We start from the raw sequence: 24975 nt of genomic DNA, 5'->3' as shown, positions 1-24975 counted from the left end.
CATGCTTTGTCCATCCAAGTCTTTGTTCTTCTTTCCAAACCCAGTGCTGGTCTCCTTGTCTCTCACTTTTCTATCTGTAAAATTGCGATTATAAATACCATAGTGCTGATCTGATACTCAGCCAATTTCCCAAGCCCCCAAAATTCCACACAGGCATGAGGTCACTTCTGCTGGGCCCTGACTCTTCCCCTGGCAGGTAGAAGTGGTGACAAGGAATGATAGAGAATCTAGATGGGTTGAGGGGGAAACTGAAAGCAGAGGACATTGTGTCCCACTTTCCACTTAGAACTCCGGATGAGAACCCCTCACAGTGGACTGTAAGTCAACATGGGGCAGCGGCAGAGATGAGAAATGGTGGCACACTGTGTTTAGGCAGAGTGAAGGCTGGAGGTGGTGTCCTCTCCAGGTCTTTCTCATCTCTTGTGTGACAGGGAAGGGATTCAAAATTGCCCTCGTGTTCCTAGTGGGTAGCTCTGTTGAGAGCCAGGGGCAGGGACAGGGCTGCAGAGATGACGGTGTGGACAGCTGAGACCAGGGGCCAGATGGAGGATGTGACAGACACCCAGTGGTGAGAGCTGAGAGGACCTAGGTCAGCAAGAGAGGGACCCCCCAGGCCAGGGTGGGATTCTGAGAGACTAGAACATGGGGTGCACTGGACACAGCCTTCAGCAGTGGATGCCAGCTGGACCCCCAGGAACCCTGCAGGGTGAGGGGGATCCCTGGAGAGACCCTTGAGAACCCAGGGCTCAGCACGAGGTGATGTAGGTCCTTTCTCCGTGCTGTGCAGAACACTGGCACCCCATTCCTAACCTGGAAGCCATCTTGACTACCAGAAGGAAGAGGAGGGAAAACGAAGATTGCGCATTTATCTGGAAGACATTGAGTTACCTAGAGACCATTTTAGAGCGGAAGAGAGAGCTACCTTAAATCATCAGGCTTAAGGATCCCTTTCCTGTACCTCTGGAATGGAGGCTCCAAAACAAGATGGAGTCATCCTAGACATCAAAGGAAAGCTCAAGGATTTCTTTTTAATTTGTTTATTGTCACTATTGTTTGTACATCTAAATTATGTCCATACATTTTATAAGTTTTTTTTTAATTTTTATTTATTTATTTTTAGTTTTGGCTGTGTTGGGTCTTCGTTTCTGTGCGAGGGCTTTCTCTAGTTGCAGCGAGCGGGGGCCACTTTTCATCGCGGTGCGCGGGGCTTTCACTGTCGCGGCCTCTCTTGTTGCGGAGCACAGGCTCCAGACGCGCAGGCTCAGTAGTTGTGGCTCACGGACCTAGTTGCTCCGTGGCATGTGAGATCTTCCCAGACCAGGGCTCGAACCCGTGTCCCCTGCATTGGCAGGCAGATTCTCAACCACTGCGCCACCAGGGAAGCCCCGTATGTCTATACATTTTATACTAACTCTAAAACATCCATACTGAACAGTTAGGATGTGTCAGGACACTGCTAGCAGTGGTGAAGGCCATCATGATATCCTGAATTCTGCTCCTCCTCCTGGTTTTATCTTTGCAGGTATGAAGGAATATCTGGTCAGGTCCTGTCTTTATCCTCCATAGTGTTAGCACATAGTAAGTGCTCAATAAACTGGCTGGTTGGTTGGTTTTGATTTGTGGCTCTAGTCTAAAGCCTAGAGATACACTGAAACATGGACTGCTCTCCTCAGCTTGCACCACCAGCATTATCCTTATCTGAACCCAGTGAGTTCTGATACAACATATATTCCACTAAACTTTTGTGTAGACCTCAGTGAGGTGGCTGTACATTGGCTCCAATTACCCTTAAGGAATGTATTTCCTTTCCTCCATGTGATGAAGGGGCTCAGCTGATTGCCTGTTAAGAGTCCTTCACACTTTGACATTGTGAGTTCGATTACCCAGTAGGATCAGTCTTTGGATTCCTGATTTGTTGTCCTGGGATACCGGGGATCCTTGAGGTCTGCCTCGAACTAAGAACCACTCATCTCTGCAATCCCATTTTAAGGCTGCTCTCGTATTCAAAGTTCCTAATATGAAATTGGAAACAATTTAAAAGTCCTATTTTCTCCAGACTACTTTTTTTAACTTGACGTGATTTCGAAAGCTCTTAAAGTTACAGTGAAGCCAGTGAATCTCTTGATTTCCATATTGATAAAAGCTCCAGACATGGCTTTTGCTGACTGGTAAATCTCCCAGTTGCCAGTGCTATCCTTGCCTTGTTGTACATGGAAAAGTCCCAGTGTCTCTTTGTAGGATCCAGTGGCAACAGCACATAGCACTGAACATTAAGAACAGCGGTAGCAACCCATCTGGACATTTCTGTAGGTCTTCATGGTCTACAGAGCACCTTGGCATACATCATCTCCTCATGTCCCCCTGAGGTGGGTGGAGAAGTTTGTATTATCCCCACTTTGCTGATGAGAAGACTGAAGCGCAAAGCAAAGGATACTTTTCTAGGTTACCCAGCAAGAGACAGTATCAAGGTGCTGAAAGCAGCTCTCCAGAACTCTTTCTTGTACACCAGCCTGCACGAAGTGCTTGCTTTTGGTTATAGGAGTATGTTTTAGCCAAGATCTTTAACAAGGGTGACTTCAACCATGAGGAATGTCCCTCTAAATGAGGGGTTGGCAAACTTTTCTTTAAAGAACCAGATAATAAATATTTTGGCTTTGTGATCCTTATGGCCTCTGTGACAACTACTCAGCGCTGCCCATGCAGCTCAAAAGCGGCCCTAGACAATATGTAAATGAATAGGTGTGGCTTTGAGCCAGTGGAACTTTATTTGCAAATACAGTTGGTGGGCTGGACTTGGCCCATGGACTGTAGTTTACAGACTCCTTCCTGATCTAGACAGTGCAGAAGTGGTGCGGCACTTAGTACTGATCATTTATATTACACCCATTCCTTGCTTTTCTTCTTGCTGGCTGAGCCTGGCTTCGTAGGGTGCTCCCCTCTTTCCGCACTCAGGAGTAAATCCTGATTATTCTAAGCCACCCGTGGAACTGCCGTTCCTTGCCAATATTTGATTTAGGAGCGGGTATGTGACTGAATTTTTTTTTTTTTTTGCGGTACACGGGCCTCTCACTGTTGTGGCCTCTCCCGTTGCGGAGCACAGGCTCCGGACGCGCAGGCTCAGGGGCCATGGCTCACGGGCCCAGCCGCTCCACGGCGTGTGGGATCTTCCCGGACCGGGGCACGAACCCGTGTCCCCTGCATCGGCAGGCGGACTCTCAACCACTGCGCCACCAGGGAAGCCCTGTGACTGACTTTTGACCAAAAAGACACCTGGGAAAATCTGCTGGCGGACTTCTAGGAAAACATCCCCACTCCTGAGACTCAATGAAAAAGAGTTTCTCTTCTTACTCTGGACACGCACTGTCCAATATGATAGCCACTAGGCACATGTGGCTATTTAAATTTAAATTAATTAAAATTAAGTGAAATTAAAAATTCAGTTCCTCAGTCACACTAAGTCACATCTCAAGTGTTCAGTGTTCACATGGGGCTAGTGGTTGCCGTACTGGACGGTGCAGATATAGAATATTTCCATCATTGTAGAAAGTTCTATTGGCTAGTGCTGTGCCTAGACATTTTCGTGTTTGGATTTGATGCCTGAAACAGTGGTAGCCATCTTAAAAACACTGAGAGGAGCTAGGGAGTGCAAGGAGAAAGTGGAGATAACCTGAGTTTTTGAAAGGTTGAGTCCCTGAACTAACTGTATCCTGAGGCTGAGTGAACCGACGGCTGGAAAAGGCCTGGGTCTTTGTTGCCATCACTGAGCTGTAGGACCAGCCTTAGAACTGTCCGCTTTTGGAGTTCTTGTTAGGTGGGTTAATTGAATGTCCTTAATGTTTGTGATACTTTTAACTGAACGTTCTGCGACTTGCCTCTGAAAGCATTCTAACATATCTAAGAGTTAACTTTACAAAGGTTTACTGTGTGTCACATTGTTTTAAATGCTTCGTGCGTTACCTCCGTGAATCCTGATAATAGTTACAGTCAGGTGTTAATCCTTCATTTTCTAGATGAGGGAACTGAGGCTTGGACGGTTTGAGTCACTTCCAAGTTCACACAGCTGGAAAGTAGAAGTGGTGGCATTTTAGAACTTGTGTCCTTAACCACTTCCTCAGCGTTTAGTCCCTGAAGCAGTTGAAAATGTTTTTTTACATGACTTTGACTGAAACTTTGCCATATTCATTTATCCTGGGATGGGTTTGTACCTCCAAAGGACTAGATAAAGATTAAGAGAGATCTGAGGAATAAAAGCAATAGTTCCGCTGATTTAATCTGTTAAGAAGTAAGTTGTTCCAAGAGAACATGTTGTTGAAATGTACCTTGATGTGGGTACAGCTTTCCTTCAAGGAAATAACAAGAAACAGATTGATCTTGGCAAGAAGCCTCATGTTCACAAGATCACAGCGCTGTAAAAGAAACCCATCAAGATAGATTGAGAGTGCTTTTGCAACAATGTCTGTGGCAATTGTGGTTTTTTTTTTTTTTGCGGTACACGGCCCTCTCACAGGCTCTGGACGCGCAGGCTCAGCGGCCATGGCTCACGGGCCCAGCCGCTCCGCAGCATGTGGGATCTTCCCGGACTGGGGCACGAACCTGTGTCCCCTGCATCGGCAGGCGGACTCCCAACCACTGCACCACCAGGGAAGCCCAATTGTGTTTGTTTTTAACATCAGTGTCCTATTTGACCTATACCCTTCCCTCTTCTTTCCCTTCAGGAATGCACACAGCATAAAGTAAAAGTTACTCCCTTGTTGCTCTAGTATTTAGTATAGTATAGAATTTTGTTAATTTAAGGACGAGAGAAATGAAAACTATCAAATGGGTGGTGGTGTTGCTTTGATGAATAAATGAGAATTGCTTATAATTATCTGATTAATTGAATGAACAAGGACTGAACACATAGCTGTCTTGTGTCTCAACTCTGTAGCCTTTTTTGCCTTGCTCCTAATGTAAAATATGCCTTGTCATTACACTGGTTACTGGTTTGGATTCACAGTAAAGGCTAACCAATTCTGGGTTTTGGTGTACAGGCAGGAGGGATGAGTTTGAATTATTGAAGAACTTTCAGTCATAGGATTTTTTTCAAAGTAGAATTTTAAAACTTTCAAGTGAGTTGCATAATATCACTAAAATGTAGACTCTGTTTGAGGCCAGGGGTTTGGTTTTATTCCTGCTATAACCCCAGTGCCTGGCATACAATTGGCCTTCAAAAATTGGAATAAGTGAATAAGCTTTGGGCAAATCCCTTCATGTTCTGAGCATCTTTCCTCCCTTGTAGACTGAGGGGCTTGGACTAGTTTGGTATTTAGTCTTTTCCAGACCTATGGCTTATGTTGTAATTCTTTTCTCCCAGTGAACTCCAAGTCCTAAAAGATACTATCTTTCAAATGGTTTATTTAAGTAAAATTTTCCTCCCATTTTTGTGCTGAGCAAAGACAACAAAGATAACTGCATCCAGTGTTTGTGATCAGTAGTAGAAAACCAGGAGAGATATAATTTCAAACAAAGCAAACATCACACTCTGTTTTCTCATGCAGTGTATTGTGGGTAAATAAACCATTTTTGAAGTAAAGAAATATAGTATAAGTCACTACCTTTGCCACTTTTCTGGATTTACAATATTATACTAGGTCATCTTCAAGTCTCCTTCACCTCTGAAATGGATTTCTATGAACTTCCATTTCCTGATGTGTAATACAAAGTGATGGAACCCCACGGTCTTTCTAGGAGATGTCTTCCTATGATGCTAACCCATGGAAACTTGAATTAGATGAACACAGTGTTGTAATAGATATTCTCACTAATCAAGCATTAGTGAATAGATAGGAATGTTTTAAAGTTAGAATGGAAATCACATACATGCAAATCTTGGAAAGAAACTATCTTTATGATTTTTTAAAAACGCCCCTCTGCAAATTACTGATATCACGTTGTTTGTTTTAAGAAAAAAAAAAACCAGTTTATTACATAAAGGTAAACTATCCAAAGACACAGAATCATGCAGAGTGAATTAATAATAATTACAGGGACTTCCCTGGTGGCGCAGTGATTAAGAATTCGTCTGCCAATGCAGGGGACACAGGTTCGAACCCTGGTCTGGGAAGACCCCACATGCCGTGGAGCAACTAAGCCCATGCGCCACAACTACTGAGCCTGAGCTCTAGGGTCCACGAGCCACAACTACTGAGCCCGCGTGCCACAACTACTGAAGCCCACGCACCTAGAGCCCATGCTCTGCAACAAGAGAACCACCGTGATGAGAAGCCTGCGCTTCGCAATAAAGAGTAGCCCCCGCTCGATGCAACTAGAGAAAGCCCATTTGCAGCAACAAAGACCCAGTGCAGCCAATAAATAAATGAATAAACATTTTTTAAAAAAAATAATAATTACAACTTACTGTTGGAACTGTGATAAAAATACTTTGTAAATGTAATATAATTTCATTCAAAGTAATCACCCCCATTTTTACAGATGAAGAAATATAAGCAGAGAAATGTCAGAAACTTACTCAAGGCAGAGCAAGGATTTGGACCTCTCTCTCAAGAGCCTAGTCTCTTAATCACATTTAAAGTTGGTTAAGGAGGCATGCTCATTCATCCATTGGAAATATATGGACATGGGCCTTTTATCCACATGGAGATTACTAACTCAAGAGTTACACATTATTAAAAGTGAGGAGTCCCAGATCAGACTTCAAAGCTCATGACAAGCCAAAGACAATAGAAGGGGAAAACAGTAGAACAGGAGCCGCCAACATACAGAGGCCTAAGGGCCTCCTAAGCATCTTCTACCCAGAAGTGCTACAGCAGAGGTTAAGGTTTACATGGCTTCAAAACAGAGGGAACTCAAAAATACAACTTTTTCAACTAAGGACGCAGCAAGAATATCCATAATTCAGCCGTTCTCTGTGGCTTTTACTAGTATGTCACTGTTTACAGAACTGGTTTGTCACATAGGAGTTCTACAGTTGGGGGTTATGAAAAAAACATGTTATGGATGTTAGCTAGGAGCAAAGCTGGGGAAGTGTGTCACAAAGAAGGGGGGATTCATATTCAGCCTCAGAGTGGCAAGGACTCCCCCTCCTCTGATTCATATTGATTCCCTGACTTTTGACCTAGTCAATATAAGGGCAAAGAACTGGAGAGAAAATGACCGGGGAGAGTGATTTTAGCATTAATTTTGACCTATCATTAGTTTAATGGGTATCATTACTCTACAACACTCAAATTAAGTCTGATGTGGCAGAGACTGGCTGGTAGCTCACCAAAGCTTTCTTCCTTAGCACACAGCTAGACTACATTTCCCAGCCTCCCTTGCAGTTAGAAGTGGCCATGTGGCTGAGTTCTGGCCAGTGGGTGTGGGGAGAAATGATGTTTGCCACTTCCGGGCTTAGCCATTAAAAATCTCCCACCTGGGGCTTCCCTGGTGGCGCAGTGGTTGAGAGTCCGCCTGCCGATGCAGGGGACGCGGGTTCGTGTCCCGGTCTGGGAAGATCCCACATGCCGCGGAGCGGCTGGGCCCGTGAGCCATGGCCGCTGAGCCTGCGCGTCCGGAGCCTGCGCTCCGCAACGGGAGAGGCCACAACAGTGAGAGGCCCGCGTACTGCAAAAAAAAAAAAAAAAAAAATCTCCCACCTGTTTGCCTGGGTGGATGTTGCTCTCCAGAACAAACCTGGAATCTTCATGTTGAAAATGGCAGTGCCTCTGTCAGCCTGGGTTCCTGAATGATTGCATGGAGCAGATGCTGCTCTCTCTGTCCCACCCTACCCTCCACTCTAGGCTGCTGATTGGACTTCACACCTGGAAAATTAACTTTTTTTTTTTTTTAAGTGTCTGAGATTTCAGCGTTTATTTATTGTAGCAACTTGCCTTACCTTAACTAATGAGGCAGAGTAGTTGGTACATCTCATTCATTCTGCCATTGGAAGGTGGGGTGGGATAGGCTAGGCATCCCTTCTTTCTTGAGATCATGTATGAACCCAGGTTCATACAATCTAAGAAAGCTGGAGGAGGCTATTCTGGGCACTACCAGATTATCACTGTCCAATCAGGAGAGAGTCATTTGTAGTCAGGCAACTCCACCAGAGCTGCCCACTCCCTTTGTGCCAACCCAGGCCACTGGGACCTCCACAATGTGGTATAAGGTTAAGACTACAGGCTCTGGACTTCCTGGGGTCAAGTCTTACCTCTTCCATTTATTAACTCTGACTGTACCAAGGTATTTAATCATTGTGCTTCAGTTTCCTTATCTGTAAAGTAGCAGTATCTCTCTCATAGACTTATATGCAGATTGAGTTAATGCATGTAAAACAGATGGCTGAAATGCATTTGACAGGTTGTAAGAACTCCGTAAAAACTATAGCCGTCATCACTAGAGACCAGCATGATCTAATAGAAATTTCTGTGATAACGGAAGTGTTCTATATGTGTCCAGTACAGTAGCCACTAACCACATGTGGCCATTGGCCACTTGAAATGTGACTGAGAAACTGAATTTTAAATTTTATTTAACTTTAAATTTAAATAGCCACACGTGGGTAGTGGCTACCATATTGAACAGTACAGCTATAGGCCATCTGTTCTAATTGCTTCAGAATTTTTTGAATTAGTGGTTTTGGGGTTTTTTTGGATATATACCCAGGAGTGGAATTGCTGGGTCATATGGTAGTTCTATTTTTGGCTTTTTGAGAAACCTCCCTACTGTTTTCCACAGTGGCTGCACCAATATACATTCCCACCAACTGTACGAGGGTTCCCTTTTCTCTACATCCTCGCCAACATTTGTTATTTGTTAACCTTCCTGCCGCACTTGAGGGATTCAGAGCAATGTCATCTGCACTGTTGGGGTTTGATAGGTTAACTATTCTGCTTCTCCCTCACCGCAACATCCCCTACATCCTCTCATCTTACCTTAGAAGTGTCTGTTGAACCTCTCTTTTCATGCCAGCTTCCTAAGCACCGGTTCAAGTCGTCATCATGTCTTGGCTAATCTACTGCAGTAGCCTGCTGTCTGGCCGTCCCACTATAGATCACCCTCCTCGTTTATTTCATAGCTATATAAAAAAAATATTGTTCTGTGCCAGGGGCTGGGGAGAATGGGGAGTCCATTGTGCAGCCAAGTCCTTACCTTAGGCTCCGCACCCCCGGAGAACCTAAGCTAAGATGCCAAGGGGGTCACTGCTCACCTGTCAGCTGGCAAAGAGTGGCGTGATCTGAGGGAGACTGGAAGAGTTTCTGTACCCTACCCACTGGTGCCCCACCCCCCCACTTCCAGGTGCTTCTGCACTTAAACATCTACCACAGGGAACTCTCACTACCCATAAATGACAGGTGCTTTGGAGTGAAAGAACATGTCAGCTGACTAACAGCAGAATCACCCGAGACACTAGTGGGGATCCAGGAGGAGAGGGGCACCCAGGCAGATGTTGCTTTCCTTAAGCTGGATCTCTTCGGGAGGAAACGGAGATAGCCCTGGAGTGTGCATTCTCTATGGGGGCCACTTCGCCCCCATGGGAATGAAAATTGGTTCTTGGGGGCCAAAAAAATTTATTTGTTTTTTTGGCTGCGTTGGGTCTTCATTGCTGTGCGCAGGCTTTCTCTAGTTGCGGCGAACCGGGGCTACTCTTCGTTGTGGTGCACGGGATTCGCATTGCGGTGGCTTCTCTTGTTGCATAGCACGGACTCTAGGCGCGTGGGCTTCAGTAGTTGTGGCGCACGGGCTCTAGAGCGCAGGCTCAGTAGTTGTGGCGCATGGGCTTAGTTGCTCCGCGGCATGTGGGATCTTCCCAGACCAGGGCTCAAACCCGTGTCCCCTGCATTGGCAGGTGGATTCTTAACCACTGCATCACCAGGGAAGTCCCAAAATCTTACATATTACACAGGGCTGGGACTTGGATGAGGCAAGTGAGGGGTCTAGGGCACAGAATGTTAGGAGACACCCCCTCTTAGGGCTGTGTGTGTGTGTGTGTGTGTGTGTGTGTGTGTACACACATACATAAATACACGCATACATAAATATATACATACTGTTCGGATGGCAAGGAGTGTTGTGAGTAAGGGGATGGAAAGGGTCGGGCAAAGGGGGAAAGTGTTGTGATTTTAAATAGAGTGGTCTGGATCAGTCTCTCAGAGAAGGTGATATTTGAGCAACATTTGAAAGAGGCAGCAGGGCAAACCAAGGGGTTCTCTGTGGGAAAAGTATTTCAGGCAGAGGGAGCAGCAAGTGCAAAGGCCCTGAGGTGGGACTATGCCCAGTGTGCTGGAGGAACAGCAGGGACACCAGAGTGGTTGGGTGAGGGGAGAGGAGGGGGAGATGAGGTCTGAATAGAGGGCCATGTTTCACGGGCATGTGGGGAGATTCCATGAAGAAGCATGGGTATAATGCCACTGTAATAAGTGTTCAATAGAGGCCAGTTTGCCTCTCTCCCTCCCTGCCCCCTGAAACACTAAGCAGTATTTACCTTTCAGACTGAAAAAGCTCCAGAAGCTACCAGCCTTCAGAAGTAGAGTGAACCCAAGTTGTGGCTAGCATTTTATAATGGAAAGCACAACCCAAATACTCCATTATCTGCACTGGCCTTGACGGGCAGCCTAGATTACTGTCTATGTGTCTAACTTCAGGGGGGTTGGGAAGGGGGGATGATGCCCTAAAACCCCCACCTGTCAGAAACAGTTTATTTCAAGGCTCTCCTCCTTCCTAAAGTATACATCCCTCCCAGTGGAATGGGGTGGGTGGCCAGCAGGTCAGTGGCTCTTCACTGTTTTAGACCACAGCCCAAGATGAGAAGCAGCCCAGTATAGTGGGGCTGGAAAGCCTAGGCTCAGATCCTAGCTCTGTCCCTTTATTACACACGTTATTTGACCTCCCTGTGCCTCGGTTTCCCCATCTGTAAAATGGGGTAACTTGCCTCGTATTGTTGTTATGAGGACTAAATGAGTTAATATTTATGAAGTGCCTGGTCACAGTAATGCTATATACATGCTTGTTAATTTAAAATAGAGTCCCTTTTGGGACTCTACTGTTCCCAGAAAAAAATACATATGAATACACACAAATTTGCATTCTATTCTAGGGCATTTATGGACACTCCAAAATGCATCTCCTAGATCCTCAAGGGAGGGACTGTCTGTTAACCTCTGAGAGAGGCCAGATCAATTCTGGAGGGGTTAAGGGGCAAGAGGGCGGGTGAGTGGTACCGTGTGAGGACAGGAGAGGAGCAAGACCCAGGGGCTGGGGAATCAAGGCCACGTTTCACCCACTTCCCGTTTTGGCCAAGGCCCACCTAGAATTGCCAATCGTTTGCACTTTGGGAAATTCCACCAGCTAGGAGGTGAAGTTTTCTTTAGGGATGTCATTATCAATTGTTTAATAAAAACGTTGTGTCAGAGTATTTATTGAGCACTGTGACGTGAGATGGTCACAGCTCAAGTAAACACATTTTGGCTGTGCCGAAGTAGAAATGTTTTCAGTCATTTTTTTGGTTCTATAGTAAAATCTGAAAAATACAGTTCTTGTAAGAGTGTCTGTTGTCCCAAGCTCTGGAGAGCCACTGTCATAATAATTTTGTTTTGTTTGGGGTTCCTGTATAAGAGTGCCTAGGCGTGGCACCTTGTTTTGAATCATCTCTCTATGGAACAGTAATTCAATCCAGAGAAGGACTGTCACCAGATTACAAATTTTAGTTGGCTCTAAAACGTTCATGCAAGGAGGGCTAGTTGTATTCTCTTTAGATCCACTCCTAGAAGATTAAGCCTTTATCTTTCCCGTCCAACTTCGGGGAGAATGTGCTGGGTGTAAAGAGAACCAACTGTCTGACGCTTTAAGTCTTACATCTCCCACATATCAAATAGCAGAAGAAAAATGAAAACCTCAGAACCCTCAGACATGACCTTGTATGTCTTGGGTGCAGGTTATTTGGGAGGTGATCCCAGGAATCAGGAGTGAGCGAGCAGGGAGAGGGCATTAGGAAGAGGAAAGGTTGATAAAGGGTACGGTATTGAGATCATTGCTGTAGGCAACGTTTGTGATACGGCAGTTGAATGGCCATTTTAGTATACGTTTAGAAGATCTGTTAAGCAAGCTACCTGCTGTGATTGGCAGTTATAGCTATGATTCCAAAGTACAGATTCTGAACCATAGCCATCTAAGAAGTATTCTCAAGTCTTTCCTTCATGGACTCTGCCTCATTGCTCTCAGATCTTTTGCCCATCTTTCCCCTGCTGTGCTTTGTATCACAGGGACCTGACCCCTTGCAATATTTGCATTAAATTGCTGCTCTTGAACTACCTGTCATATATTCATGACTGCTGGAGACTCCTTAATGATGTCATCAGTCAATGCAAAAATGCAAAGCCCTGCACTGGATTCCTGGAGGATAATAAAGAATCAAGGAGCTTAGCATTTAGTTGGGAAAACAAGACATACAGTGGAAAAGTTAAATAACAGTGCCTAACAGTATATGTCCAAATGCCAAGTGAATGGTGTAGCCAATGAATAAACTTTAAGATACTAAGAGGAAAGAGCCATCTCCATCAGTTTCATGCCAGGGCACGCTTTAGAGGGCTGGAGAGCTGACAGAAAGGGGTCATCTAAAACTTCCAATTTTGGAAGGGTAAGAATTTGGAATTTTATTTGAAATCTCCTAATTCTTAAATGTTGGTAAGTAATTCAAACTTTCAAAAACTTCAGTGTGAGTTCCATTGTGTGGGCAAGATAGAACTTGTCGGGGAGCTGAGTTGGGGTTGGGAGCCAATGGTGTGCATTCGGTGGATGGCTTACTGAGTTGGGTGAGAAGTCAGACGCAAAGAACGTTAAGATCCTTGCCAATGAGAAGATTCCGGGTTCTAATATTTCACTTATGTGTGAGGCGATCAAGATCTGGGCTTAGAAGGGGGCAGTGGGCATGGGAAGAAAGGAGAGGTAAGAGAGAGATTAGGGAATATTAATACCCTCCCTTTATGTACTAGTTTATGGTCTACACAGTTTGTCGTTGGAGGTAGGATAGAATAGAGGCCCAGAGGGTAGGCTTTGAAGTCAGACTGCCTGGGTTCATATCCCAGCTCTACAGTGAATTCCCACGGAGGCCTGGAACAATTCACAGAACCTTGCGCAGCCTCAGTTTCTCAAGCGCTAAAAAGGACTGATGCTAAGGAATCCACATATTTCATAGAGTCGTTGGCTGATTTTAAATAATAAAATGTGCGTGAAGCTCTTCGTGTGTTAAGCCTGGCTCACAGGAAGCATCAATCAGTGTTCACTCTTACTGTCATCACACACATCATTTCTCTTTAATCCTTGCAACAGCTCCCTGTTAGGGTGAGAAGAATGCACAGGATGGATGACGGAATCTGGGGGTGGGATGGGAGGTGGGGAACAGGAGGAGTCAGGAGCGATGGCCAGAGCGTGAGCCTTTGGTTTGTAGACTCAGCTGTATTGCTGAAACTGACTTTAGTTTTCTGGGCCCTTCACTTAACCCCTGTGGGATTTTTCTTCCTAAAGTGTGGTTCCTTGCAAGTCATATTCTCCATAATTTAAAAAAACTGGATTTTTGAGTATGTAGGAAGAATAATGGCTCCCCAAAGATGTCCCCTTCTAATGCCTCAAACCTGTAACTATGTTGCCTTACATGATAAAAGGGATTTTGCAAATGTGATTAAAGCTCAGGACTGGGAGATGGGGAGGTGATTGCGGATTGCCTGGGTGCGCCCGGTCTAATCACTCGAGTTCTTAAAAGTGGAAGAGGAAGGCAGAAGAGTGAGTCAGACGGATGCTGCATGAGAAGGACTCCCCCTACCCCATCCCGCTGTTGCTAGCTTTGAAGATGGAGGAATGGGGCCAAGAAATGTGGGTGGCTTCTAGAATCGAGGAATGGCCCTCAATTTATAGCCAGCAAGAAAATGAGGACCTAGGTCCTCCAACTGCAAGGAACTGAATTCTGCCAGTTATCCAAATAAGGAGGACACAGTTTCTCCCCCAGAGCCTCCAGAAAGGTGTGAAGCCTGTTGACACCCTGATTTTAGTCTGGCGAGACCCATGTTGGACTAATGACCTACAGAACTCTAACGTAACAAGTTTGCATTGTCTTAAACCACTAGGTTCATGGTAATTTGTTACAGCAGCAACAGGAAACTAATATACTGAATTTTCCAGTTTCAGTTGTTTGGCTGGTGTTACCAGAGGTCCATCAAATTCAAGAATGATATGGAAATGCTGTGGGGCGATGGGGGACAAGGTCTTGGATATATGGGGTTGGAGAGGCAATGACAGTAAGGCATTCACATGGCAGTGCTCAGACCACACTTGATCATGTGGGATTGGATTTGGGGAGGTGGTAGCAGTAAATTTGAAAGAATGTGCCAGGGAGGCGATGTAGGGAAAGAGACCCCGTCGAGGGGGGCCACTTTCTTGAGTTGCCAGTTCCTCTGTTTGGCATCCATTCGAAGCTTAGGCATGCCAAACTCCTGGTCATCATAATTGCAATATACGGACTTTGTTTTAAAAAATCACTAGGGAGTCATATTGAGTAAATTTTATAGACAGCTCACAATTTTATTTATGGATTTAAATCGAGACTTCAATAAATGAATAATGCTTTAAATTTTGCTCTTTGTAAGTTTCCAAAGGAAAATCTGAAAAATTTAAATGTTTTTCCTTTCTTTGCTTGCGAGTCTTTTTAACAATGGAAATGTTTTGTCTCCTAAGAGTGACATGGAACTCAAATATATGACTCACTGGAAATGCCGACCACCTCCTTGGTTTTAACAAACGAGAAGTGAGTTAGGAAAGAGCCCAAGAGAAACAGAGGCTGATACTCAGGAAAATGTAAGGCCTATGGGACGTCTCTATGTGGCACCAAGAGGAGTGATGTGGAGCGTTATAATGAGAGACAGAAAAAGTGAATAAAATGTTAGTCACTGAGTAATCGGGCTCCTAGAAGAAAAAAAATGCCAAAAGCGAAAAAGCGGACAATAACAATTTAAAAACCTTTAACTTTTATTTACTGGGTTCCCTCCCTTCATCAGTGTAGGTCTCTGCTGGGAGCCCTGTAGGCTGGGCTGGGCTGGCCCTTGATCTATGTTTTTTTGTGTTTTTTTTTGCTGTACGTGGGCCTCTCACTGTTGGGGCCTCTCCCGTTGCGGAGCACAGGCTCCGGACGCACAGGCTCCGGACGCACAGGCTCCGCGGGCCATGGCTCACGGGCCCAGCCGCTCCGCGGCACGTGGGATCCTCCCGGACCGGGGCACGAACCCGTGCCCCCTGCATCAGCAGGCGGACTCTCAACCACTGCGCCACCAGGGGAGCCCTGATCTATATTTTGATCAGGTTTTACCTCTTGATTGTGAATCCATGCCTATCAAACCTGTCTACCCAGAGATGGCCAACCAGGAAAGTTCCTTCTCCACTCTGGCTCTCCTATTACCCTTGAGTTGTCCATTTCCTCTAGCATCTAAGAAAGAGGTAAAACTCAGATGAACCCCTTTCCCTGTGGGTATACAGCTCTTGTCAAAGGATTTAGCAATGGAGAAGGTTGAACAATTGGTGATTCTGGTCAGCCACTGGGCAAAATTGAAAAGGAAGCAGTATTAGCCCCTGTTGCCCTTCAACATCACTCTCCATCCCTCTTCCCTGGTACTCAACTCTTCCTCAGTGCCTTCATGCTGTTCCCTGCCTGTGCCATGCTCCCACACCACTCTACCTCACCTGCCTAAACTGATGTGTCATTTTCAAGTAGCCCATATTGAATGTTGATTCTTCCTGGAAATTTTCAACATGGCCCAGTATGGTAGGTCTTTGCTACATAATCAGAAGACTTCAGCCAATTGGGATTAATTCATACTAAGCTGTGAATGACTGATTTCCCCTTAGTGCTCCCAGGAGCATTCTCAAAATTAAACTCCTGTTAATTCAACGGACTCTTTGATTGGTGGGATATTTAAGGTAGCATGAGGGATATATTGAAGGACAGAGACTAAGAAGAGGCAATGCCAATTAAATTAGGGCATCAAGACACTAACTACTCTGCGCTAACCACTGGAGCACTCATTCAGTCCTGCTTTCAAGAAGAGCTGTGTTTTAATTATACCAGAAAATAATCAGTACCCTACCACCATTTAAGGAAAATAGGCTCCTGGAAGTTACCAGGTATGTTTCACTGTGCAATTTTAGTTTCTAAATATACTTATTCTTTCTTTTTAATTGTATCTCAAGATACCACTATGGAAATAACCATTTCTTTGTAATTAAAAACAGTTTAAGAATTTATAAGGTAATACCCCATTGGGTGAGAGTTTGGGAAAGTAACACTCTGATGTACTGCAAAGAGCGGTATAAATTGGTTTGTTTTCTGTAAGGCATCTTGGCAATCAAAATTCATGGAATTTCTGAAAGAAATAGCAAGTATGAATGCAAAAATTTACCAAGAGGATTTCTTGCAGCGTTGTTTGTAATCATGAAAAACTGTGCACACTAAAATGTCCATCAAAAGGAAATTTGTTATATAAATTAATGGTACATCCAATCAATGAAATGCTATGCAGTCATTACAAAATGGTATTGGGGAAAATTATTTAATGATATAGAACAATGTTCAGGATATAGTGTCATGAGAAAAGCCAGGTTACAAATAGTTTTAAGTGACATGATCTTTCTCATCGTACATATAAGTACATATGTATACACACACATTCATATATTTATATTCATATGTAGATATACATTAACACATAGAAAGAGAAAAGAATATATGTCACAATGTTAATGTCATATATGTCTGGGTGGTGAAATTATAGGTGGTTTTAATTTTCTTCTTTTCGTTTATCTGTAATTTCTGAAGTTTCTCCAATAAGTGTATTATTTTTCATAGAGAAAAAAATAGAATTACTTTTCTTTTAAGGAATCTAGCATCCTCCCAAAATATAAATAACACAGCAGTTCTTGTAGTTTATATACCCAGAGGTGTCTGATTGGCTTAATTAAAGGTATAAAGTCTGCGCTAATAGGTATAAAAAGAAGTACAGTTACGGGAAGTTTAATTTATGCAGATGTATACATTTACACATTCTAATGAACATTTGCCAACAACCGAAGTTCTTAGTCATCATTTTTATTTTAAAATGTACGAAACCACTATATAACAAAATATGTAGAGTACCATCAACAGTTAAATTGGAAGAATTGCTTCACCAGAGATATGTCTTTGTGGAGAATTGAAAGAACTGGTTAGGCTGTTGAAAATAATAGTAAATTAACATACTGCCCTCTCTTGGTAGCTATTTGCAGCTCATTTTACATTCACTGCCGTTAAAGATGTTAATCTCCTACAAATTCATGTACAAACTAATTTTATTTACTTTTACATTTTTTTATTGAAGTATAGTTGATTTACAATAATGTTGTGTTAGTTTCAGGTGTACAGCACAGCGATTCAGATATATATATATATTCTGTTTCAGATTCTTTTCCATTATAGGTTATTACAAGATACTGTAATAATTCCCTGTATTATACAGTAGTTCCCTGTTGTTTAATCTACAAACTAAACTAACTTTAAATCACCTTTTTCGTCAACAGAGCATGCTGATAATTCCAGTTTGTTATCACCTTCTGGTAAGATTGTTATTTCATGACTTTGGGGGAATTTCAGCAAAATATTCTAAAAGTTCTCCATGCAATGTCAGATACAGAAAAATTGTTTTCTTCTATGAAGCTTAATTAAATTCTGTCATTAAACCTACTCCTGAAAAATCAAAGCAGACACAGACAACAGGATAGTCTATCAATCCCCCCCAATTGCTAAAGAAAGCTAGGGACTAAGTTGTGGGTTTTCATCATGGTAACTGCTTCAGTTCTTCAGTGTTATTTTTAGTATTCTAGTTCATGTCTCCTGAAGAGTATCAAGGACATAAACATGCTAAATGTTCCTATATTTGAGGGTTGAGATGTTCTCTTAAATATACTTCCTCAGCACCCCACTGAATTAATATTTTTCAAAAGGCTTCTAAAGGCTTAGCACTCATGAGAATGGGAAGGCAAATCAATAAAGAGAAATTTATAACTAGGACCCGTCTTGGCAGGAACCAGGAGCTGAACCTGCATTCCAGACTGCTGGCTACAACGGGACCTCAGGGATAAAGTGGTCCCAACCCATCCCTTAGTTAATAACACGGTGCAGCCTGGAGAGGATGAGTAACTTATCTAAGTTCACACGGCTTCTTGCCCTACATCACAGAGGCAGCACATGGCTTCTCTAACTCCTACTTCTGTGTTTCATTCTGTAATATATATACCATATAGTACAGAACAGTCTTTTACGGTAGGGAGTGAGTCAACTCACATTGTCCTTAGTTGTGTGAAAATGAGCTTCTACTGTTATTAATTCATTTAACTAAAATTAGTAATAATCGCTATTACTGCTCATGCACATACTAAATGTCTGGGAGTCTTCCGACATCTCTTTTTGCTTCCAATCTTGCAGTATAGGGATCATTATATTCATGTTATAGATGAGGAAACCGAGGGTCAGAGAGGATGAAACTTGCTCATGTTCACACATTCTCTGGAGCCACACTACTTGGGTTTGAATTTGGCCACCCCCCCGCCCCCCCACCTCCATTGCTGTCTGTGTGGCTTTGGACAAGTTCCTTCACCTTTCTGTGCCTCAGTTTTTTCATCTGTAAATTGAAGAGAATAACAGTACTCGCTTCATAGGGAAGTTGTGAAGATGAAATGAGATAACACATGTGCCTAGCACAGAGTAAACCCTCAGTAAGTAATAACGATCATTATTATTATGTTTTACAAATTTACTTATTTAAATATTTATTTATTTTTGGCTGCGTTGGGTCTTCGTTGCTGCGTGCGTGGACTTTCTCTAGTTGCGGTGAGCAGGGGCTACTCTTCATTGCAATGCACTGGCTTCTCACTGCAGTGGCTTCTCTCGTTGTGGCGCACGGGCTCTAGGTGTGTGGGCTTCAGTAGTTGTGGCTTGCGGGCTCTAGAGCGCAGGCTCAGTAGTTGTGGCGCACGGGCTTAGTTGCTGCACGGCATGTGGGATTTTCCCAGACCAGGGCTCAAACCCGTGTCCCCTGCATTGGCAGGCAGATTCTTAACCACTGTGCCACCAGGGAAGTCGCTGATCATTATTATTAAGTTATTAAGTAATGGGGCAGAGATTCAAACCCAGGACTGCAAACCTCCAAAGCCCAAGCTCTTTTTACTAAGCCAGTTTGCCCCCTTGTTATTAAACTTCTAGGATAAAATGAACCACTGTATTTTTCTTCTGCTGCAGTAGCCTTCTCAGACTTAATCATGGTGATATCTTTGCAAAACTCTGTTTGCATGGAATGAGGTCGAGGGTTTGGAGGCACACAATGATGCCAGGCACAGCCCCAGGGCCCCAGGGGAAAGCCAGCACACATCCAGGGATGGACAGGTGGCTGTGCCTGCAGGCCTCTTTGGATGGTGTCACCCATTCCTCTCCAATCAGAAAAATGAATAGCCATTGATTAAAAGCCACCTTTGGCCAATTGTATTGTTCTGCCCCAAGAGCAAAGGATTCCATACCCAGGCTTTGAATCTCATTGCTCAGGAACTGTCTTACTTCTCAAGAAATATACTTGGTAATTTAAAAAAATGACAAAATTTGGAAGGAATAATGTAGGACAGACAGGGTGTGTGTGTTTCAGCCAACGCATGATTGGTCTAAAACAGACAGGCCAGCCAAGCGCCTCGACACACCCAAATGTTGTCCTTACCAGCTGAATATCAGGCTCCCTATTGCAAAGCTCAGTTTAGTTGTAAAATGTTTACTTGTCCTGTGTATACGGAGAGGTCAAGCCATTGGATCTTTTTAATATTTAAACATGCAAAGTGTGTGCAGTAGACTGACCTCTTAGCATAAATAGAGTTATTCCACAGGAAATTTACAACCTGGTTGTCTTAATAGCAGCCATATTTTATTTTATTATTTTTTTTAATTAAAAAATATTTTAGCTATGTTGGGTCTTCGTTGCTGTGCATGGGCTTTCTCTAGTTGCGGCGAGCGGGGGCTACTCTTCATTGAGATGCACGGGCTTCTCGTTGCAGTGGCTTCTCTTGTTGCGGAGCGCGGGCTCTAGGCATGCGGGCTTTAGTAGTTGTGGCATGCGGGCTCAGTAGTTGTGGCGCACGGGCTCTAGAGCGCAGGCTCAGTAGTTGTGGCGCACGGGCTTAGTTGCTCCGCAGCATGTGGGATCTTCCTGGACCAGGGCTCGAACCCGTGTCCCCTGCATTGGCAGGCGGATTCTTAACCACTGCACCACCAGGGAAGTCCCAGCAGCCATATTTTAAAATAACTTACCAGGAAGTTGTGTTAGGTAGTACAGTATTGAGTGATAGCAGTGTCATTTTTTTAAGTCTTAAATTCATTATGAGAAAAGTTACCAGGTGTCATTATAAACAGAGTAGAACCTATGTGCCAATATGTTTCATAATTGTAGTGTGACAAATTATTAAACTATAAAATGTTTTCTAGGACTCTGTGGCTGAAAAATTTTGAAAGTAGTATGTCTCTATTTTGTTGTGGTTCCTAAAGTTATTTCCATAATATTCCATAGGTCAGAGCAAGCTTCGTGGTCATGAGTCTCATATTCTTTACCTGTAAAATGAAACAGTTGTACTCATTTCATCTCTTGGGTTCTTTCTTTATGATTTTCTGATTAAATGTATACTCACTGAGTGATTATGGGACTTGCAGATTTAACTACATATTGGTCTGATAGCCTGTTTTCTACTTTTCATAATTATATCTCAAAAGTTTAACTCCTTAAAACTCAATAAATAATTGTTTCAAAGTATTAATTGGAATTTTTTTTTCTCCTGCAGCTGAATCATCTCTTGTTGGTTTTGTCCCCTACTCCAATGGTACTCCAGGCAAGATTTTGAAAAAATTTAAACCTATATTTACCCCAATTTGTTAAGTTTTTGATTTAATCATACCTTTGTCTTGTCGTTTTTCCTCGGGACAAAAGAGGTTGAAACTACAAGCTTAAATGGTAAGAATTTTTCTGTAGCAAGTGAAAATTGATAACCCTTAATATGAATATAAGTATAATGAATGGTGTTGAAGGTTTTCTTATTCAAATAACAAACACAAACAAACACAAAAAATCCCCCAGACCATCGACCCTGGAGAGCAACCTAAACTTTCTGGTGAAATGATAACATTCTTATTGTGGAAGGAGGACAGCCGTACACCATTCTAACTGTGCTGTGAAAGGAAAGAAATATCGATCACATTTTGAGAGCTCTACTTGCTCTCCAACACGATGCGAACACACTTTACAGGACAGATTGTTTAAATGGGAAAAGCACATCCAGTGACTTTAATGTGATTCAGCCTAGATTTAGAGGCACAAAGTGTTCAGAGACAGCCTTTTTTTTACAGATGATTTTATCAATTTTTAAATAGTATGAAATGAAAAAAAAATCTGGCCTCATGCTAGGGAAAAGGGCGAAGAATTGGGCCATAATCGAGGGAGGTGGGCAGGGCAGCACATTCTGTTTCCTTTCTCTGTGGGTAGACAGCCTTCCATCTTATTGCAGTCAAAACCCAACACTTTTCACAATCCCTTAGTTAAGATGAAATCTCACCATGTGGTTGGTGGTTAAGGAGCTAAACAATTATAGATGCAACTCATGCCAATCAAAACTGGTTTAAATTCACATTTGGTCCAGTGGGAAGGAAAGACATTATCTTTTTTTTTTTTTTTTTGCGGTACGCAGGCCTCTCACTGTTGTGGCCTGTCCCGTTGGGGAGCACAGGCTCCAGACACACAGGCTCAGCGGCCATGGCTCACGGGCCTAGCCGCTCCGCGGCATGTGGGATCTTCCCGGACCGGGGCACGGACCCGTGTCCCCTGCATCGGCAGGTGGACTCTCAACCACTGCACCACCAGGGAAGCCCAAGACATTATCATTTTTATGTGCAATTACTTTTTACAGTGAAAAAACATCTTTAAAATAGCCTTGGCAGTAGTTTTTGGATCCCATTTGTGTGGGTTTTTTTTTTTTAAGTGTAATAATATATTACAGGCCTTTTTTTCCCCCTTAAAGTTTCATCCAGAATAATAAATTCTAGAAGGATTTTCATTTAAAGAAATACCAATAGGGTAGATTTTAAATTGGATTTTAAGTGAAACGATCAAAATGAGATTTCCTTAAAAGTTCGTTGAATATCATGTTCAAGAACTCCACATTTAAACTAGAATTTCTTAACGATTGTTTTTTAAGAGTATACCTTTAGGTACAAATGCATTAAGCATCTATAGGGCTATGTATAATATTAAAGTTACTACTAACTACGGAAATGTCATATCCCTTAGAGACTTTCATTATAATAGAGAAAAAAAGGGGACAGAATATTAAACAACATAAATAGGTTTATTTAAATCTAATGATTATAGGAGTGCTGCTATGTTTTAGGCACGTAAAACGTGTTCAGGAAATACATTTTTAAATGAATGAATACTTGCTGAGGAATGGTCTGCGCGGGTTGGGGAATGGCTAGTGTCGTGAGGGGGTGGACCAGTTGGCTTTTGCAAAAGTCTCTAACTTCTCCAGGATTTGGGGAAAAGTGAAATGTTTAAGGAACTTAGGAAGATGCATGTATTTGTTAACCATGTCAATAGCTGTGCTAATTTTTATTATTTTATCTCAGATGCTACTTCGAGTGTATTATCTACTTTGAACAAAACAGGTAATGTCAAGTTATTTCTAAATATAATAACTTGTCTTCTGTGGCTTCTTGAGTTTCTCACTTGTGTGGTCTTCTGGGTTAGTAAAAGTTATGTCCTTGCCCATTTCCTATGACTCCAACTGTTGATTTATTACTCGTTTTACTTTGACATTGAACTATAATTCTGGTGTCACCACACTCCTGAACTTCCAAACTCTTATGGCTATAGCACTCCATTTAAAATAACATTTACAATTTTTTTGATTACAGTAGTAATACATCTTAGCTCATAAAAAATGGGGAATATAGAAAAATGCAAAGAAGAAAATAGCAATCATCTTTAATGTTACTTTCCTAAGACTATTACTGTTAATAATTTGGTATATTTCCATTCAGTATCATATATATATATATATATATATATATATACACACTATGTATATATATAACAAAATAGTCATAGTTTACATACAGTTTTGTATCTTACCCTTTTGACTTCATATTAAATTATAAGTATTTTCCAGCATCCCTTACTATTAATGACTTGATAATATTCCGTCATGTACCATATGTGAACATTAAATTTGTTTCTACTTGTTTTTTTTTGTTGTTGTTGCACCGCGCAGCATGCGGGATCTTAGTTCCCCAACCAGGGATGGAACCCGTGCCCCCTGCAGTGGGAGTGCAGAGTCTTAACCACTGGACTGGGAAGTCCCTGTTTCTACTTTTTAAATAGAAATTGTTGCAGTGAACATCCTTGTGCCAACATCTTTGCATTTCTCCCTGATTTTTGTAGAATGTTCTTCAAGGATTGGACTTATTTGGGTCAGCATTATGAATATTTTAAGGCCCTTGATACCAATTGCCCAATTACCTTCTAGAAAAGTTGCACCCAACAACATTCCTGTCTGCAGTGGATGAGAATGTCTTTGTAACCGTACCTTTGCCTAGAGCTGAGACTATGTCATGTACTATTAGATTTTCCTCTCAATTCCTTAGGTTCTATTTTGCATCTTTTCATATTTGTGAGGTTGAACATTTTTCCCCCAAAGATTTTTTTACTGGAATCAGAAGTTCATTTCACAGCTGTGTTTTATTTGCTCTGGAAAGGAAAGTGTCAGGGCAAAACAAAATAATATATTAAAAGGATTCTTAATAGTAATGCAAAATGCTGTCAGCTTTTATAATTACCACCGATCATTGCCCATGGGTCTTTCACACACTGAAACAGAAGCTTGTCAATAACACATACAGACATGAGATTTCTGAAACTGTCAGGATAACGTCATCATTCTTAAGTGTTTCTCCAAGATCTGAGCTTTGTGTTTTCTTCAGAACTTGCTACTCACCCTAGGAGACAGACCTTCTTTGTAAGTCTGTGCCCGGAACACAGTCTCTTCTAACTGGCCATCCTTACAGTAAGGATTTCTGAGCCTGGTTCTCTATTATCTGGGAAATAAGCCGTGGGCTCTGTTCCCAAAGCGTGTCGGGAAGATATTTCTAAGGTTCGTTTCTTCAGAGTGTGTTAATATTTGCCTGTGAGTCATTGACTTGGAACAATTCTGTCCTGGTTCTGCTGTGAGCTTGTTGGATGACTGTAGTTGGATAGTCTCAACCTCTCTGAGAATAATTTTATCTATCAATAATATTATTATTATTAACTCCTAAATAAGGTAGGAGGACACTGTTGATATTCGGGTATAGTAGCAATATTTTGATAGTAGATCCTGTGTTTACTATTTCCATTCATTTTTATTCTGAATCACCTGCTCCTTACAACCTATCACCCGAAGGTCCTGATAGTGACTTAATTCTGCATATCTGAAGTGTAAGTTCACATTAATTTGTCTAGCAGCAGCGCATGGAAACTGCAGTAGAATTATTCAGGAAGTGGGGTAACAGGAATGATCTAACTGGGTAAACGTAGGAATCCGAATCCAGACCCACCCTCTGCCAATGCTATATGATCTGAGTATGTAATTCTCATTCATTCTGCTGCTGAGATGACCAATAGTGTCTTAAATGTGTCAACAGTTTGATTTTCTTAGCAGTTCACTAAAATGATACTCATGGCAAATTGTTTTTAAAAAATAACAATTCTGCTCTAATATTTAAATTGCTTCTTTGCAGAAAAAACTAAAATCACTATAGTAAAAACCTTCAATGCATCAGGTATGACTTATTATCAATATCAAGAGTTTCCTTTTTTATAACTAAAGTAAAATTAAACAAATGGCTGGTGTTTATGTTTTCTTTCTCTTTTT

At 42.4% G+C, this 24975-nt stretch overlaps 1 protein-coding gene across 4 annotated transcripts in view; it reads left to right on the top strand.

Moving 5' to 3' along the window:
• ADGRG2 (adhesion G protein-coupled receptor G2) overlaps positions 1–24975 on the top strand; it is a 71044-nt gene that overhangs the window by 6236 nt on the left and 39833 nt on the right. For 3 of the 4 annotated variants that reach the window (XM_029240994.1, XM_029240995.1, XM_029240993.1), the window contains exons 2-5: positions 17569–17604; positions 20860–20898; positions 21006–21029; positions 22694–22732. In XM_029240994.1, coding sequence (XP_029096827.1) covers positions 17569–17604; positions 20860–20898; positions 21006–21029; positions 22694–22732 — 138 coding nt within the window. Of the gene's footprint in view, positions 1–17568; positions 17605–20859; positions 20899–21005; positions 21030–22693; positions 22733–24841; positions 24884–24975 lie in introns of all 4 variants that reach the window. The other variant, XM_029240996.1, reaches the window with a different exon arrangement.

Source organism: Monodon monoceros, unplaced genomic scaffold (genome assembly GCF_005190385.1).
Source record: "Monodon monoceros isolate NGI ecotype Baffin Bay Population unplaced genomic scaffold, NGI_Narwhal_1 Super_Scaffold_22, whole genome shotgun sequence".
Classification (NCBI taxonomy): domain Eukaryota; kingdom Metazoa; phylum Chordata; class Mammalia; order Artiodactyla; family Monodontidae; genus Monodon; species Monodon monoceros.
Note: the sequence above shows the minus strand (reverse complement) of the source record. Positions and strands in the feature narration are given on the sequence as shown.